Source organism: Narcine bancroftii, chromosome 3, assembly GCF_036971445.1.
Source record: "Narcine bancroftii isolate sNarBan1 chromosome 3, sNarBan1.hap1, whole genome shotgun sequence".
NCBI lineage: Eukaryota > Metazoa > Chordata > Chondrichthyes > Torpediniformes > Narcinidae > Narcine > Narcine bancroftii.
Window position 1 is genome coordinate 353,084,883 of NC_091471.1, and position 20,020 is coordinate 353,104,902.

General features: G+C 39.6%; 1 protein-coding gene across 10 annotated transcripts in view; it reads left to right on the forward strand.

Annotated features, from left to right (window-relative positions):
* Window positions 1-13,028, forward strand: part of rhot1a (ras homolog family member T1a) — a 66,314-nt gene extending 53,286 nt beyond the window's left edge. For 5 of the 10 annotated variants that reach the window (XM_069929812.1, XM_069929813.1, XM_069929810.1 and 2 more), the window contains 2 exons: window positions 9,526-9,672; window positions 11,899-13,028. In XM_069929812.1, the coding sequence (XP_069785913.1) occupies window positions 9,526-9,672; window positions 11,899-12,016 (265 nt within the window). In that variant the 3' untranslated portion in view covers window positions 12,017-13,028. Of the gene's footprint in view, window positions 1-5,227; window positions 5,926-9,525; window positions 9,673-11,898 lie in introns of those variants that run through there. The other 5 variants (XM_069929814.1, XM_069929815.1, XM_069929817.1 and 2 more) reach the window with 2 other exon arrangements.
* Window positions 13,029-20,020: the final 6,992 nt, after the last annotated feature.

Consider the following 20,020-nt stretch of genomic DNA (forward strand, 5'->3'; position numbering starts at 1 on the left):
TGTCTGAAGGGTTGATGGGAGCAGAAATTGTTTCAACATTTAGATAGTAACTGGACAAGTACTTGAACTGTCAAGACATAGACGGCTGCATGCCTAGTGCTGTGAAATGGGGTGGGTATAGATGAGCCCTTGAAGGCAGCATACTCGGAGGAACATCCGGCTAAATAGAGCTGCGGCATCAAGTGCATCTTCTGCATCATCTAACATAGCCATTCTCAACAGGACCAACAGAACATTTAAGGGGGGAGGGGGCCACGGAATGAAATTTTAAAACATTTTATCTTTTTATGTTGGTAGGAGAGAATATAATATAGAAGAAAGCAACTAAATTTGACTGCTTCCCAGGGAAGTGGGGCCCATAGGCTTTGAGCAGAGCCCGAAGGGGGCCACAGATGGGTTCTCAGTCTTGGGTCTGTCCTGGAAGACTGACCTTTTGACAGTCTGGATCAGTGGTTTCCAAACTTTTTCTTTCCACTCGCATATCACCTTAAGTAATCCCTTACTAATTACTAATTAATTACTAATGGTGTAGGGAATACTTAAAGTGGTATGTATGTAAGTGGAAAAAGGTTGAGAACCACTGTTCTAGACACAATTGTTACTGAAATATTTTGTTTGAGCAAAATTGTCATTGGCCCATTTCCTTTGGAGTTATGAAACTGTGCACAAAACAAGTCAATTAGGTACAATTAAAAACGGTGTTTTTCAAACTTTTTCTCTAAGTAATCCCTTGCTAATCACAGCACCTATGGCATAGGGATTACTTAAGGTGGTATGTGAGTGGAAAGAAAAAGTTTGAAAATCACTGGTCTAGATGGTGTGCTAAAGTCTTGTTGTGGACTAAAAGCAACAATTCTTTTTAACTAGTAAAAAATGTTTTGAATGGAAAAACCTGCATTAAAGTGTGAGAAGATTTTGGAAAAAAAAAATTTTCCTTTATTTTTTATAATCACCGTTATGCATCAGAAATTTGGTAAGGGATGCAATCTTCTCTCTTTATACCATTAAGTTTAATTTGTTCAGATCTGCATTGAACTTGGCTTTTTCAGTGTTGAACGAACGTATTGTAATCGGGCTTTAGGAAGATGGTGATACCAGCTCTACACTGGTCAAGTCAGCTCGTCAGATTGTTTACAGTATTTTATAGTTCTTGTACATAAAGATTGTTCTAAAATAACTACTATACTTTTGAAGCAGGATTAGATGAACAAGTGACAGACAAGCTGGATTTTTTTTGTGTAAAGTTTCATTTAGGTACAGGACGCGTATAAAAGTCCAAAATACAGACTATACACCTCTGGGAACTATCTGATATGAGGCATGTAATGTACAAGTTTTAAATGTACATATTTGCTGTTATGTGTGTAATTTTTAAAAGTAGTGTCTACTGTTTTAACTGTCCTGGAATATTTAGCAGACCAGACTCTGCTATACCCAATCTTTTATCAATTATGCATTTCAGCCCTGTTCATGTTCTGTTCATTGTGCTGAAGTTAGGCTGAAATGTGCCTAAAAATGCATAAAAGTGGCGTACATGTGAATTTAATAAATACTAGTTAATCTCCCATTGTGACACAGGTACAATATCAAGGCAAGTTGCTTCTGTCGGTGGGAAATTTGTCTGCTGTAAAATTTCTATATTTTTGTTATGCAAATGTAATAATGTCTTTAACAGCAAACATGGATGAGAGAAAGGATAATTAGAGCTTCACAATGTATCTGCTAAGAACTTGGAAATGCAGTTCTAAATGGTGGTTCTCCAACTGCATCTAGGTGGATGCATTTGCAAGTCTATTTGGATTATTGAAACTGACATACTAATGTGAGGGATGGGAAACTAGAATTAACTCCTAGATGTAATAGTAGTATTTAATTTTTTTTTATAACCAAAGTGAAATGCATAAATAATAAAAGTAGATGTTCAGCTCATCATTGAACTTTGGAAGTTGTTTTACTTTTTACTGGTATAGAGTTTCATAGAAATTTGCCGCCTTCAATTTTGAATACTTTGTGTAAGTTAATTCCCTAACTAAGTTCATTCCTTTATGTAGCTCTTACTGTTCAGGTTTTTGCTTCCTTCATTTTGATAATGGCACTCTCTTCAGTAAGAGATACTTTGAAGGAAAAAAAATTCAGCCCTTTAGTGAGCAGAGCTATTTTAATATACTTCAGTTGTTACTTTATCTTGTACTTGTCTATGTATTTTAAAGCAAGCATTCTTCTATTTATAAGCATAAAGTTACAAAAGTTCAAGCATTTTTATTACATCTAAAAACTTTTTGAAAATTAATATTCTGCATTGTATTTTCTAGCTTCATAAGTGTTGATACTTCACATTTTGCAAAGTTATCTATGCTAGTATGTTGTTTCTGTAGTTGCTTTGAAGTATATCCTTAATCAGAGCATTGTTTTCCCATACATCTGAGAATAATGTGCACGTTTTGGCAGTGTTTAACACAGAAAGGAAGCACTTGCATTTATAAAGTATTCCATTTACATCCATAGGGCTAAGTGCTAGACAATCATAGACTTGTTTTTGAAGTGTACTCACTTGATACAAAGAAATTAGTTAACGCAGGATCCTATAAATGGGTGACCAGTTAATAAATGACCAGTTAAATTATCTTTCATGGGAGAGAAATATTGGTTAAAACAAGAGGAGGTCCCAGATTGTTTTTGTGCCTTCATCTGAACACCCTGTATCCATGTGCACTCCCTGAAGTCTAAAATTCAAAAGCAAAATACTCCCCTAAAATAAAACAAACCTATCTGGGATATTAATTATGCTTCTCTTCCAGGAATGTAGTCTGATCTGTCTGCATATTTCCAACATTTTGTATTCTATTTCAAGTAAACTTTATGCAGTTAGGTCCTTAACTGGAACTTAAAGATCATCAATCGTAACAAATACCTTCTGGCCAGATCTTTGGATTCAGCTCGATAGTAACTCAGCCAAAAATTTCTCTACAAATTTGGCCAGTTTCCCATTCTGCAGCACATTAAAATCCAGTTTGCAACTTCCTCCGCATTCCCTGGAGTTTACTTTTATCCCAGATGGTGGATTGAAGGGAGAATAAAGGATGTTAAAGGTGTCTCAGTTTTGAGTTTACTGACAGTGATTAGATTTCAGATTTATTGTCCAAGAACATACATGATATCCCATATAGCCCTGAGATTCTTTTTCCTGCTGTTGAGTGAATTGGAGATGCTACATTGAGTCTCAGAATTAAAATGGGAGAGGATGCAAGGAGGAAGCTGGAAGTTAGCATTGAGAATTGTTTTGGAAAGTTGGGGCTATGAATTATGTTAGGAAATTCTTAGAGTTGACAAAAGTGCTTTTGCAAACTTAGTCTACTTTTATGAAATCTCATGGCTTGGATCGATATTTCGTGCTCTGTGGATAGGCTTCCATGAAGGGCCTACAATAAAGAAATTAATATCCATGTAATTTCCAATGTACTGCCTCTAACTTCAGTAACACCAACTAATTTCTTCTGATTATAACTCTTAACTTTCCATAAGATTCTTTTAGTTAAAAGTTCAAATTTATTATCATCTGGGTGTACATACACCAAATTTTTCTTTTAAAACCTACAGCAGCAACTTACGATTCCTTGTCACAATTGCTTTTCTTTGCAACTCCTCCTTCATGTGTTGGAGATTTTCAATCCCTGCATTTCCATCTGAGAGCTATGAAGTTTTAAATGATTAAAATTCATTGGCATATTTTTCTCAAAATAAATGTAGTTGCTCCACTATATAACTAGAGCACTGCCTGCTTTTAGAACCTTCTGGTCTGTGCCAAACCATTTTTTTTTGCCTAGTCCCACTGACCTGCACCCAGTCCATAGCCCTCCATACCCCTCCCATCATGTGCCTATCCAAATTCCTCTTAAATGTTAAAATTGAGTTCCCATTTACCACTTCAGCTGGAAGCTTGTTCCACACTCCTACCATTCTCTGTGTGAAGTTCCCGTCATGTTCCCCCTAAACTTTCCCTTTTCACCTTTTCCTCTGGTTTGTATCTCATCCATCCTCAGTGGAAAAAGCCTACCTACATTTCCTTTGTCTATCCCTCTCATAATTTTAAATACTTGTATCAGATCTCCCCTCATTCTTCTGTACTGCAAGGAATAAAGTCCTAACCTAGCAGATGGTCTTGAGAATCTGACCTGAAGCTTGAACATTAGAATTTGCCATATCTGGGTGTCTTCTGGCAAGCATCGTAAGGTGGTGAGATGTCCCCTTGGCAGAGAACTTCTCACCAATTTGTGATTTGTCTCATAGCAACCTTTCCCACAACATTTGCTGTTGAACCAAAGAAATGATAAGTCAAACTACCCAGAAGAAAGTGAGGGAATTATCTAGTTTTTTTTTCAAAATTATGGAACTGAAATTGGGAATAAAACAAATTAAAGTGTTTTGGAGTAAAATACAATCCCATATATACAACTGCCTAAACTAGTTCAAATGCCATGTTCAGGTGCTTTGGTTTGAAGCCAAATTGCCTTAATTTATGGGGAATAGCCTATCCATCGGGTAAGTGATGGAAATTGGAGAATATGATAACAGTGGATATGTCATGAATAAGGCGGCTATTGAAGAAGTATTGGAACCCTGAATACAACCAACACTGTCAAGAATCCCAAAGTTTTGATCAGATTTCTCCTTATAATGATTGCATTAGGATGTTCAGTTTATTAGATGGTCAAACTGAAATTACAGATTTACAAAAATGGAGTTGGATGGATGGAGGGAAGGAATGTTATTAAATATTGATGAATGGCAAACTTTTTGCTTTGTTAATTTAACCAAGAATTTAATATAGCAATCTCCATATTGCAAAGCCAAATCAAATTTTTTTTAAAAACTATGTGTTTTCTGTAGAGAATGTTACAGCTGATTAAATGAGCATGATATTGTTAAAATCCTGTACATTTACCTGGTACTGGGTCAGTTTAAAAGCCGTATAACTCTCACTGTTGGTTGTATTGTTTGGCTTCTACCTGTAATGCCCTTTGCCTTGATTGACAGCTAGGGTTGCTAAGCTCCTTTCCACTCTTGATTTGTTCTGGGAGTTCAAACCTTCATGCTAATAGTATCCAACAGGAATCCTTTGAGTTATGGGTACAAAAAAAGCACATCCAATAGATTAATCTAGAACTTACAAACTGGGATAAACTAATAATGTTAATTTGAAATTGAATTTTTTCTTATATTTATTCAGGTTTCTCCAACCCTTCACCCCACCGGTCTGATAAAGGAGAGATTTTAATTTAGACATACAGCACTGTAACAGGCCCTTCCAGCCCACGTGCCCATGCTGCCCAATTACACCCAATTGATCTACCACCCCCCATATGTTTTGTGGGAGAAAACGGAGCACCCGGAAGAAACCCACGCAGACACGGGGAGAACATACAAAATCCTTACAAACAACGCAGGAATCGAACCCCAGTCTCTAGCGCTGAATTGGCGTTGCCTGATCCATAATGCAAACCGTACTACCTAAGGTACTGGTGGTTCACTGTTGACCATTCAAAATTACATAAAATGCAAGAGATTTTTTTTAAACGACTTTCTTGAATTGTAAAAATCGATGTGGAGCATACCCTTGAATATTAAGCAAGAGAAAGTAGTTTATGTAGTGATTCAGTTGGCAAAGTTAGCACCCCTGTGTCAGAAGAACATCTTCCAGATTTTGATTCCTGCCTCATGGAAAGTTTGCAGAATCCTACCAGGTCACAGAACCCAACACGCTAATGAGTGGGGTATCAGCCAGACGTCCTTTCTCCAATCAACGTTAAGTAACAAGACAGATATGCATGTTCATTAATATCAAGAATTATTTCATAGATGAAAAGTTTTTACTAAATTTGTTATTTATAAAGTAAATATAGATTTTTTTTGTTGAATTAACCAACCCTACTCGTTAAAAGGATCTACACAATCAAATTTATTGTGAAAATTTAAAAAATAAAAAATATTTCAATGTTTAAATTTGACTGATTGAAATCTTCTAATTTTCATGTTCAGAATCATGAAGTTTTTTTTCCTTGCACTTAGTTATTAGTTTATCAGTAATATAATGGAATAGACCTCAGTTCCAAAAATTCATATTTAACTTTGCCACAATTTGAATAGATTGTTAGAATGCAAGGCAAAATATAAAAGTATCCATGAAGCTTCAAGTCCATGGTTGAAATTTAAATTCTTTACGTATCATCAAAATTGAGATTGTAATTGAAGATTTCTGGGTGTATGAATCATTTGTCCTGTACAGTTGCATGATTCCAGTTTCATAAATGTCAAAAATCATCCCAAACCAGCGTACCACGATCTCGTTTTTACATTTTATTTTTTAAATCCCAAAGCTTGATGGTTTGAACTACAATTATTGCACTTGCCTTCTCAAAACTTAAGACTCATTATTGCATGGACAAGTAAAGGCAAATTGATGATAATTTGGTTTGTAATTCTTTTTGAACAGTCATTTTAATTTTGTTTTTCAACTGTTTCCATGTCATTGTCACAGCACTTATTACTAACTATGTTGCAGAATCTTTCTGTTCTATATTCTTCCTCCTTTCCTCCCTGCTAGTTTTTCAATCTTGGAAAGACTTCCCTGTTTCCCTTGGTTGAAAATATACTTTGTCATCTGTTTTAAACATCGTTATGTTTAATTTCTCTTGGCTCTCACTACCAGGATTTCACTTTGGTGGTATTGGTGCAATGCATGCAATCAATGACTTGTAGGCGATGAATGCAGTAGATCTCCTACAATCGGTGGTTCGAAATGTGTCCTTATTTATTCTTAAATAATTTTGCCGCTTGCACCAAGATCATTTGTTGAAAGATGATGGGTTTATTGTCAGCAATTAAGTTCTTAGTCATTTCTGTACTGTGCATTTTATGGAAAATGATGGCTACGAAAATTTTTGTGAGTAGCTTATCTTTGGCATTGGTATCTCCCTGGCATTCAGCACTCATTTCCATCAACACATTCCTTGTGGAAAAACCCAGTAAAGCAATATGTGGGGGATAAAAATTCCTTATCGTAGCTGACACGACTAGCATAGTAATCACTGCAGCGACATTACAGCACCAGTGATCCAGGTTCGAATCCTACACTGTTTATAAAGAATTTGTACGCTATCTCGGTGTCAGCTTGGCCCTCCCATCCTTCAAAACGTACGGGGGTTGTAGGTTAATTGGGTGTAATTGGGCGGCGTGGGCCCAATGTCTGAAAGGACCTGTTACTGTGCTGTATGACTAAATTAAATTAAAAATGTGCCCTGCTGTTCTCGTTCCCACTGATTTCCCCCCCACCCCCCAGCTTCTCATATTTGACTGGTCACACTTTGCCAAGATCATCTCAGCTTCTTTTTTTTGGAAGGCACCAGGATTTATACTTGACACTGGTTTTTAGATCTAGGTGCCTCACTTGTATCAACCCATCAGTCATTTTTCACCCACCTTGCAGTGTAACTATCTTCAAAGTGAAATGTAGGTGGTTGTATCTGAAAGTTTGGTGGTTGTATCTGAATTGTTGCTCTCTCTGGCATGCCCATGTCTCCAGATGTACTTGCTGCTACTTGCCCCCATTGTCTACTCTCAGAGTCGTTAGCAAAATCCTTGCCCCCACTTCTAACTTGCACTGATTTTCTCCTAACCTGAACTGACCAGACTTGAGCATGCTCATTTACAAGTGCCAGCACTCCACCTGTCACTAACAGCCCAATCTACTGATGAAGTGTCTTGGTCTTGGTTGGTCATTTGATAAGGGTAAAAGATGATGTGATCTAAGCAGCAGGTGACCAATGTGAATTAGTATGAAGGAACAGACCTGTTAAAAGGGAGTGAATATAAATATGTCCTTTTCAATTATAACTGAACTCCAGTATTTTTAAATTATCATCACTCCATTTTTTTAATAGAACCTTAGAATATTACAGCACAGAAACAGGCCATTTAGCCCTTCTAGTCTATGCCAAACCATTTTCTGCCTAGTCCCACTGACTTTAATTCAGTCCTTAGCCCTCCATACCTCCAGTCCAAATTCTTCTTAAATGTTAAAATTGAGCCTTCATTCATCTCTTCAGCTGGCAACTCATTCCACACTCCAATCTTTCTATCTTATTGATATCTTTCCTGTTGTGAGGTGGCCAAAACTGCACACAATACTCCAAATTTGGCCTCACCAATATTTTATACAACTTTACCATAACATTCCAACTCCTATACTCAATACTTTGATTTATGAAGGCCAAAATGCCAGAAGCTCTTTTTACAACCCTATCCACTTGTGATGCCACTTTCAGGGAATGTATTCCCAGGTCCCTCTATTCCACCGCACTCCTCATTGTCGTACCATTCACTGTGCATGCCCTTTCTTAATCTGTCCTTCCAAACTGCAACATCTTGCTGTTGTCTTCATTTTAAAAGTAATCTTATGCTCTTTTAGTATCGACTCTTGGTTTTGTCACCACCAAGTTGTTCTATCACATTGCATTGTATCTTCCACCCAAATTTCTGTTGCACAGAAACAGTTGTGACTATCAGTTGCATTGATGATTCATTGTTAGTCAATTCCAGAACACACAAAGTCAGGACCAGGACACTTGACTTTAATTTTTTTACCTGTTCATTATTCTTACCTGGTGTTTAAGCCCCTCAAATATTCTTGGGATCCTGACCTCTCTCACTGACTTCTGTTCTATTTCACGTGGTGTGAAGCTTTTAGAAACCATCTCTTAGAACCTGGTGTTCATGCCTGTAATATGTTAGCCACCCAAGTGGCTCTTTTTAAATGTAACCAATCCAGCACGGCTGCAAAATGAGTGCACCCATTTGTTGGTCCGGATAATGAATCCTTCCCCCGTTGACCAGTTTGTGCAGAAGCTGCACTCTGGTGTTGTTTCAATGTTCTCGATAAGGCGTTAAACCGTTCGGTCACAGGCTTGACTTCAGATTACAGATTTATTGTCAAAGAGGACGTGCATGACATCACAGACATCCCTGAGATTTTTTTTCTCTGAAAGACTTCAGAGTCCAAGAGCATGCAAGAATATTAGTCATACAGAGCAGATAGTTTTTGCCTGTTTAACCTATCACCGTTGGTTTTAACTATAAAGATAGCTGTATTAAATATCTTGTCCTCCTTTGCTACCTGTATTTCTTCCTTTCCAACGAAAGCTGGCTTGTGCTCACACATGAGGGCATTACTGTTGGTTGCATTGCACTGCTGCTTAGTTTCAATGGCCTTTCCATTCCCACCCTCTCCAAACTACCTCCTTGTTATTTGCAAAATATATTTGAAGTTGAGTGTTTTGAGATTACAAGAATTTAAATATTCTGGATAGCGATTCATATTAATAAGCTTAATCAGTGCAGGACCTGCTCCTTGAATCACATCATTATCCCATCAATTTGGGGTTTGTTGTACAATGCAGACACTTGTGTGCTATTTTGTACCATGTCATGATCTGCATACTTTGTATGCGCGCGCGTGTGTGTATATACAAGGTTAAAAGATCGAGTAGACGAGGTGGGGGCATTGCTGTTGGCGAATGATGAAGGCAGTCTCGTTCATCAAGTACACGCCGTGAGCTTTGTTGAAGATTCTATCTTCATGGGTTCTTCTGGTGCCTGCAGTTTACATCCTGAAGACAGGTAACTGTACAAGTGAATTCTCCTGTGCCAGACCATGGCTGTCACATGAAAGCAATTCCTGGCATTTCTCGGTTAAATATTTCAGCCACACTCCAGTTGACGCTCTCAGCCTGTGCTGGGGCAGTTTAAAACCCTCTCCTTTAGGTCCCATTCGTTGCCCTTTTTATATTTTCCCCCACTACTTGTAACATAGCAACTAAAACCATGGGTTGAGTTTAGTTCCTTGATAGCTCATGCCCAATTGCGTTCAGGGTAATTAATGTGTGTACAGATCAGATTTGTTGCATGCAAAGAGCCAGTGATGACGTAGAGAGCATTCTGTCGTTACTTGTTTGGGTTGTTGAGAAGATTTTTAAAGTGTTTTGATTTAAATAACTTTGTAATAGGTAGCTCCCCACAACTGCACTTTTTTGAAACACATTTGCACCATCTTTTCCAATTGTTCTTGTGCAATGTTATGGAAAATCTATAATCTTAAAAAAAACAGTTTTGTGCATAAAAAGTATTAAAATATTCTATTCCAAGAGGAATGTAGTTTAAATTACCATTATGTCTGTGGAAAAACTTTGGAATGATGAGAGAACTCTTAAAGGGATTGTTTGCATGTAGTTACAAATTGTCCTTTCATTAAAAGCAGATGTGAAGCATATTTCAACACAAGATTTGTTGATCCAAATTTGATTAACAAACAATTGGAAGATCTAATGATAATTCTTCAGTTCCTTGTATCTGGTGTTGACATTTTCCTGTTCCTGCCAATAACTTTTATTTGTACAGTTAATTAAGGAGTGCAGAGATCCAGGAGAATGAAAATCTGTGTGATTGCACGTAAAATAAGAAAAGTCTGCAGGCACTGGAGACACTTGGCAAGTCGTGTAGCATCCCATAGGAAGTAAAGGGTAACCCATGTTTAATTCCAGGGACACTTGTCAGATGTATCATCATATATACCTGAATCAGTGGCATTCTCTACTGACGAGATCACTGGGTGTATTGAAAGAGGAGATTGATAAATTATTGAGAGGTTGGTAAATTTAGGTCCAATGGAAACTGGTGTAGCAGAGGAATTCTTGCAACAGATTAGCCTCATTGAGTAGAGCAAGGATTGGTGACCAATTTTTTGTGTTCTGGGGAATCTTGCAGGAATGAAGTAAGGCAAGAACATAGGAGTGAGAAAAGTAGGGATGGCAGTCAAAGCATTTCTGGGCCGGGAGCCATCGTGGGTCAGTAAGCATAGGTTTTTGGTGATTTTTGGATAATCATTTTGTGCAGAATGGAAAATAGGAAAGCAGCAGTAGTGGCAGGATGAGTGGTCCCTGAGGCAGAACCTGAGCCCCCATTCATCCCCATCTGAGCACCTTGTCCATCCAGTAGTGGCAAGCTGAGTGGTCCCTGAGGCAGAACCTGAGCCCCCATTCATCCCCATCAGAGTACCTTGTCCATCCAGTAGTGACAGGATGAGAGCAATCAATGAATGAATGCCGTACACACATGTAAAACCTTTCCTTGGCATGGAGTGGGTGGACGAGGTGCATCGATAATGTTATCCAGGGGTTGGAAAGTGCTGCTTCGTCGAGCCTAGATACTTGAGAAACTGCAAATGCAAAATATAGAAAGCTGGCACTAATCAGCAGCTCTTTCGGCAACTGTAAAACATTAATGCTTTTCAAATGTTGCTCAATTACATTTTTATGCAACTCCGAATGTAATAATTGTATCGCTAATATATTCTAAGCTTAGCCCTTACTGACATATCGAGTGGAATAGATGTGTAAAAGTTACATGGAAAGATTATAAAAGATTTTGCAGAATTGCACAATTTTTCAGTAGATCGATTTTAAAAAAAGCTATCACTAACACAAACCTGCTAAATCAGTAATAGAGCTGTTGCTTTAACCAAGCTGCTAAGCTGTCGTACTGAGGAGATTGGCTCAGTGTTTAATGGAGCATGCTCAGTAACCACTATCACATCACTGCAGGAACGTTTAGTTTTATTGCAGTTCACAGTCTGTCTTTGTCAGTGCACACTGCGGTGTCTGGAGCAACGAGCATGTCTGCTGTAACGTCAAATCCGTGTTTCATGTAATAATGGTCTGTCTGCGAGAGGAAAGTTAGGACGACGTGTGTTTCTTTTAAAGAGAAACATGACGTGGAGCATGATTTTTAGAAAAATGGAGAGATATTTAAGTTTGGGCTGCAGGATTTCAACTCTCTTCTTCCTTCCAGGCATACAACGCAGGCCGACCTGAAGACATCGACTTTCTGGCTTCGAGCAAGCCTTGGGGCCACAGTGTTTGCTGTCCTGGGATTTGCTGTGTACAAAGCACTCTTGAAACAACGGTGATCTGAGCAGGCTGCATCATTCATCGCCACTTCATTTTTATGCACCATTTCCAGAAGCGGCAATCAATATTCTGAGTGTTTTTATTTTAAAGATGCAAGCATATCTTTAAAGATGGGGGTGCAAAAGAACCTAACTACTGAAAGGTCAAGGGAATAGCAACAGCCGTGATATCTGACCTGTAATGATCCTTCTACCATTTCATTCTGTTTTCTGTTTAATAACAGGAATAATAGCTCAAAGGTACCTGATACAAATCTTCCAATGTCAGGTACCAAAAGGGATACAGTTCTGTAAATAATGTAAATAACTATGCAACCCACAACTGGCATCGTTTCACTAGGACACCTGCTACAGTTAGCCTGCTCCAAGTCTAGTACTACGAGTTGAATGTTACTGAGTGATTGTTTCATGTGGATACTTAGAACTTTATCCTCCAGTCAGACTTGTCGGATGGTTAAAACATTTGAGGGAGTTTTATTTATTATTTAATTAATATTTTAATTTCAAGGAAACCCGTCTGTGGAGAATAGTCGGCAAGAGATTTATTTCTCAGGATATCAACTTACACAGAATGGCGCTCATTGATTTTTTTTTCCCCCCTCTGAGTAAAGCTGACTTTGATATTCTCAGTGAATTGCAGCAGAGGGAACAGGTTTGGCAGAATTTGTCTCCTCCCAGCACTCCCCTCCCCCACCAGCCCTCAGACTATTCTTTCTTTGAGGCGGCTGAAATAAGTGTCTTGCACTTGGAAGAACCCTGGTCTTGCAGATCCCATGATAAGAACACTCAAGTGAGCAAAGGAGGGGTTCCTCCTGTGTTGCAATGCAAAGGCAGTGTGGTTATTGCTTTGTTCGTGTGTGGTACACTTGCATGATTCACTGCATCTCTTCTACAAACCTCTGGGCAACATTTCTGTTCTGTTCTTCCTGTAGATTAAACCAATAACTGTTGCACCACATTGTTTTTCATTCCTGACTTTTTTCAAACAATTTCAATAAATATCTACGTGCTACATCGTACAGTCATCATTATTTTTTTTGTGGGAAATAAATATTAATATTCTCATGACCGTATAGCACAAGGTTTGATGACTTGGAAATCCGCTTTCTCCTCTCACCCAAATGTCCTGAAATGTGTTGAGTTGCTCAGAAAAAGGTGCAAATTTACCATCAATTACAATGCTGTAAATATGAGTTAGAAAAATAACTAGTGCAATAAAGAGAAAAAGTGAGATTGTGCCCATAGGTTCATTGTCCATTCAGAAATCTGATGGCGGAGGGGAAGTAGCTGTTTTTGTAATGTGGAGTGTTTGGCTTCAGGTTCCCGTACCTCCTTCCTGATGGTAGCAGTGAGAAAAAGGGGTAGCCTGCTGGTGAGGGTCCATGATGATAGAGGCTGCTTTCTTGAAGCACCGCCTCTTAAAGATGTCTTTAATGGAGTAAAAACATGATAGCACTGGCCGAGTTTGCAACCCTCTAACCTGTTCCTGTCTTGTGCATTGGCCCCTTCATACCAGATAGTGATGCAACAAGTCAGAATACTCCATGGTATCCAGTAGATATTTGCAAGTGTTTTTACCAAATCTCTTCAAACTCCTTATAGCCGTTGATGAGCCGCCTTTGTGATTGCATCAACTTGGAGGCTCCAGGACAAATCTTCAGAGACATTGACATCCATGAATTTGAAGTTCTTGACCCTCTCCACTGCTGACTCCTCGATGAGGACTGGGTCGTTTCCTCCTGAAGTCCACAAGTATCTCCTTGGTTTTGTTAACTTTGAGTACAAGGTTGTTGTTGTGACACCGCTCAATGAGCTGATCTATCTCACTCCTTCCTCGTTGTTGGATTTGATTCTGCCAATGACCCTGGTGTCATTGGCAAATTTGTAGATGGCCTTTGAATTGTGCCTAGTCACATAATCAAGGGTGTAAAGAGAGTAGAGCAGTGGGCTAACGTAAGCATGCATCCTTGAGGTGCACCCGTGTTGATTGTCAGTGAGAAGATGTTATCACCAATCTGCATTGACAGTGGTCTTCCGAGAAGGAAGTCAAGGATCCAGTTACAGAGGGAAGTGCGTAACTCGGGTTTTGAAGCTTGCAGACCAGTACTGAGGGGATGTTGAAACCTGAGCTACAATCAATAAAAAAAAAAGCAGCTTGATGTAGATATTGCCAGAGTTCATGTTTATTCCATTCCAGATTCATATGAATATGTTTTTAGTCTGTAACATCACATAGTCCCAAGCAATCTATTAGATCCAAAAGAGGGAAGCAACTAACGCTTTTGAAACGTGCGATTAAAAAGCCTGTAACATTTATTAGCTTCCTTCCCTCATCCTGACTTACTTTCTTGGTCTCTCCAGTTCTTTCTCCTTCTCGCTGAAGTTTTCTTTCATTTTCAATTAATAGTCACATCTTAGTCGTTTCAACTTTGTTTAAAATCACGCAGGTAAATTAAGTTATGGGACCGTGAGCTATTACTAATGGATTAAACACAAAGAATCTCTTGTTTACACATGCAGTGCTCAACTATTCAGCTGTGTTACATGGAAAATTAAACAAATCCTCTGGAATACAAAGGATTTGAGGCTCTCTGTCACCCTGTGCTCTAAAAGTTCTTGCAAATGATTGTCACCCAATACCAAGTTCAGTGCAATTGTGTTGTACACATGCAAATCTACGGCAGCTAGGAAACATTAACATGGCGGCGACTGAATCAAGCAGGAGGGACCTCTTACCTGATCTTGAACGTCTATGCAGGGTCTCGAGCTGAAATGCTAAATGTCCCTTTGCCTCCACAGATGCTGCTTGGCCCACCTAGTTCTTCCAGCAGTTTATTCTTTGCTCTGAATAAAGAAGAGGTGCTTTGGCCTCCAACTAGAAAAAATAGTTAAGTCATAGGGCTGCAATCAGCAAATGAGTTCTTTCGCCCTTGATAAATGGCAGAGAAATCAACCATACTCTGGTCAGATGAACCACTTTTGATGCTGTTTACGATTCAAACCATCCACTCAAATCAGGGTAGAAAGCAACAGCTGACTGTTGCCTCGTTATTGTCTCAAACAAGCCAAATGACCCAGCTCACAGATGCCTGCCCTCTTGACCTAGCTGCTGAGTAGACCTATGCCATTGTTCCCATTCCTATTGTCTTCCCACAATTGACTGTCATTGTGTTTCTTTAAATGATTATCAGACATTCGCTCTAAGCTCCTTCCACCCCTGCCATTCTCTTTTTTTTATAATTTTTTATTTTTCACACCATAAATCACATTTACCATGATACACATTTTTTCCTTTTCACACATATACAATGTCATTTTCTCCCCCTCCCTCCTCCCCTCCCACCTCCCGTCCATTTAAGGTATAAATCTAGGATACATTAAACCAGTCAGACAATGTTGTCATTCAATAAAAATACATCAGAAATTCCACTGAGTCCATTCTTTTCATGTCCTTTTCCTTCCGTTAACTTAGGTAGTGATTGTCCCCGGTAGGTTTTCGCTATTGTGTTTAATGTAAGGCTCCCATATTTGTTCGAATATTTCAATATTATTTCTTAAACTATATGTTATTTTTTCTAATGGAATACATTTATTCATTTCTATATACCATTGTTGTATTTTCAAATTATCTTCCAATTTCCAGGTTGACATAATACATTTTTTTTTGCTACGGCTAGAGCTATCTTAACAAATCTTTTTTGTGCATCCTCCAAATCAATTCCAAATTCTTTGTTTTTTATGTTACTTAGGAGAAAGATCTCTGGATTCTTTGGTATATTGTTTTCTGTTATTTTATTTAATATCTGATTGAGATCTTCCCAAAATTTTTCTACTTTCTCACATGTCCAGATTGCATGAATTGTTGTTCCCATTTCTTTTTAACATCGAAAACATCTATCAGATACTGTTGGGTCCCATTTATTTAACTTTTGAGGTGTAATGTATAGCCTCTGTATCCAGTTATCCCCTGCCATTCTCAATGGGGCCACAGCACATTTAAGAGTTGCCACAGACTGAAATCATAAAATGCTTCTCTCCTACTGACTCTATTTTTTTTTAAATACAGAAGAAACCAACTAAATCTAAGAGAGCCACAGCCAAAAGAATGATTGAGATTGGCTGTTCTAAAGCACAAAAAGCTGGTGTATGAATGTTATAGGTTTTCCCATTCCTCACTGCTGTTGCGGTCATGTACTTACCTATGACGGGAGTGGTGCCAGTAGCTTCTGATTACATATCCGAAGCAGCGCACAGGAGTAATGGTGCCCATGCACGGGTCAATAAGCATACGGGTGATGGATTCTGGACGCAGGAGGAGGAGAGTGAGAGTGTCAAGGTCACCCCTTTAGCGGAGAGCCCAATGAAAAGGTCAGAGGCGGTTTGGCTGGGTGGTGTTTGGTGGGATGAAGAATTTAGTGCTGTGAGAGGAATAAAGAGAGACGACTCCAATTTGCACTGGAAAATTAGTGTATTCTTTAAATTGTGGTAAATTACTGCAGCTACACTATGACTTCTCGCTGCCAAACCTTTTGAATGGAAAAGCTGTGTGTTGTAGATCTCCAACTGGATTCAGTAAATGCTTGTCCATTGACACACTGGATGCCCTCTTGACTCTGACTTCTTATCTAGGCTTTAATTCCTCCCGTGCATGAAGCTCTATTCATACCCTTGACATCAAAACTTACGCACTTTGAATGTGGAAGTTCAGGATTTGGCTTTTGTGCAAGTCTGCAGTTGATAAAATGCCATTTGACCCAATAAAATATGGCCAACACTTCTCTTGATATTCTCTGGTTTCCACTCAAAGATGATCCTTCAAATTCTTTTCCCAGTAACACTTATTCTCTTGAAAAATAAATTATGGATTATTTTACAAATATCTATAATGAGCTTTTTTTCAAAAATATACTTTATAAACAATAAATAAAATTCATACAAAAGAAAAAAAACGAATCACCCAGTACACAGACAAGCGGAATGACCCAGCTTTAGTTACATGGTTGCATTGTCCTGGAAGCCCCAGGATAGATCTTCAGAGATGTTGACACCCAGGAATTTGAAGTTCTTCACCCTTTCTACTGCTGACCCCTCGATGAGGATTACTTTGTGTTCTGATTTCCCTCTCTTGAAGTCCATAATCAGTTCCTTAATTTTGCTAATGTTGAGTGCAAGGTGGTGTTGTGACACAACTCAACTAGTTGATCTATCTCACGCTACCTCGCTGCTGTCTGATCACGCCGATGACCGTAGTGTTATCAGCAAATTTGTAGACAGCGTTTGAATTGTGCCAAGCCACACGGTCATGGGTGTATAGTGAGTAGAGCAGTGGGTCATGGGTCTGAGTAGAGCAGTGGGCTAAGCACACATCCTTGAGGTGTGCCTGTGTTGATGTCAGTGAGGAGGAGACATGGCTTCTGATTTGTACCTTCTATGGTTTTCTGATAAGGAAATTAAGAATCCAGTTGCAGAGATTCAAACCTGAGGCTCTGTCTGTGTGGAGCTTGCACATTCTACATATATGACCCTGTGGGTTTCCTCCAGGTCTTCTGGTTTCCTCCCATGTGCAAGTCAGTTGGCCATGGTCAATTACTCTAGAGTCGTTGAATGTGGGGGGAGTTTACACAAAAATTTTGGAGAAACTCAGCAAGAGTTCATAGGTGGATATGGGTGAGGGGATAGAGAAAAAAGCTGAGAAGAGATGGTGGAGGAAAGGAGACAGGGATGGAGAGGAAGGGTTAGTCTATCAGAAACTGGAGAAGTCAATGTTAATGCCATCCGATTGGAGAATGCCCATGGACAGACAGGTCAGTGCAGGAGTGGGCCATCAAATTGAAATGGGTGACCACTGGAAGACCCCCGCCATTGCTGCGCACAGAGAAAAGGTGCTCAGCAAACAATCGCCTACTCTCTCCAATATAGAGGAGGCCACAATGGGAGTGCCAGATGCAGTAGATGACCCCCGCACATTCACAAGTGAAGTGTTGCTTCACTCAGAAGGACTGTCTGGGCCTCGAATGTTGGTGAGGGAGGAGGTGTGGGTGCAAGTGGTACACTTCCTGCAGGAACAGGGGAAAGTGCCAAGGGGGTGATTGGTGGGGAGGGGTTAGTTGTGATGTGGGAGAGGGTAAAAGTTTGAGGATCTGTGTGAACTGAGCCAGGACCACACTTTGGAAACTCTGATCGTGGAACTCTAGCTGTTTGGTGTCATCGCTCATCAGGTTCCCAAACCTGATGGTGATGATTAAACATGAGGCCCTCAGGGCTGAATAATACATAGAAGTTCTGGAGGACAGGCATTGGTGATCAGGGCTCAGGCCTGAGACATCGACTGCCCACTGCTCTCTGGATCCTTTATGACCTGCAGAGCTCCTCCAGCACCTTTGTTGTAAAGGTGGAGGTTTGGTATGATGTCGGAAATCCTGCAAATTTTGACAGATGTGTGCTGGAAAATGTGCATTGCAGTCTCGAATGGGGACTCCAATACGCCTGAGCGGAAAGCCCTGCAAAAGGTAATGGATGCAACCCAGGACATCACAGGCAAAACCCTCCCCACCATCGAAAACCTCTACAGGGGATGCTGCCATCGGAGAGCAGCAGCAATCATCGAGGATCCACACGCTCTGTTTTCGCTGCTACCATCAGGTAGCCACAAGACTCGTACCATCAGGTTGAGGAACAGCTGCTCCCCCTCCACCATCAGACTCCTCAACAACAAATTCAATCAGAGACTCATTTAAGGACTCTTTTGCACCTTATTGATTTTTTTCTCTCTCTCGGTATTGCAGTCAGGTTGTTTACAGTTCTTTATTTGTTTACATATGTAGGTTGAGTCCATTTTTTTTATCAATAAGTGTAATTCTGCCTCTCCTGGAAAAAGAATCCAGGGTTGTAAGTGAGGTCATGTACGTACTCTGACAATAAATGTGAAACCTGCACGATGATGAGTTTATCGTCATCTACATTGTGCAACAACACAGGCACCAACATTTATATAGCTGCAGTTGAACAAATACTTGGTTAAAAAAATAAATACAATAGTGTACATTAATTTTTTTTAAAAATCACAGTTACCATTGTGCAAGAAAAAGCGTTGGCATATACTAGTGCTGACGGTCCTTTAGTGGTGCTGGACATTTTTATTTGATGAGTAATTTATGATTAGTGTGGTGAAGTGATACTGCCCCTCAATGAATATTACATTGAACAGTACAGTACAGGCCCTTTAGGCCTCTATTCCTACCAAAAAAAAACTAAACCCTACCCCGTAACCCTCAATTATTCTTTCATCCATATGCCTGTTTAAGAGTCTCTTAAATGCCCCTAATGTTTCAAACTCCACCACCACCCCCACCCCCAGCAAGGCATTCCAGGCACTCAACTCTACCCCTGATGTCTCCCGTAAACTTTCCCCCCTTCTCTTTGTACATAAACTCTCTGGTGTTTGTTATTCCTGCCCTGGGATGTAGACTGGATTACAAATTCTCAAAATTATGATTGTCTTTTTTAACCTTCCATGTGTACTTTATATAGCAAAGATAAAGATACAGGACCAATATTCCAAGCCCTTCATCAATGATCTACAGTACTTTAACTTCTGCCTGCATAAGGCAGACAAAGAGTCACCATTAGTTTTCCCAGCACCCCTTACAGTACGAGAAAGAAGCAAAATCAATCCCTTCAGAGTTATAGAACTAATCAACACAGCCTCAGCCCCTTGAGTCCATGCCACCCAATTGTATTCCCCTACATTCTCCACCCATCACCCATCTATTCACTCAGATTAAATGACCCTCCAACCAACGTGACTTTGGGATGTGGGAGGAAACTGGAGCAAATGGGTGGGAAGCCCACACAGTTGCTGGGAGAACAGGAAAGTGCCCTACAGTCAGTGGCTGAAGTAAGGATTGAACCCTGATCACCGGACCTGTGAGGCAGTGGCGGCTACACACTGTTGATCCACCTTTGTACTTTTTTATTTTCTGCCTTCTCTAAGCCGAAACTTTG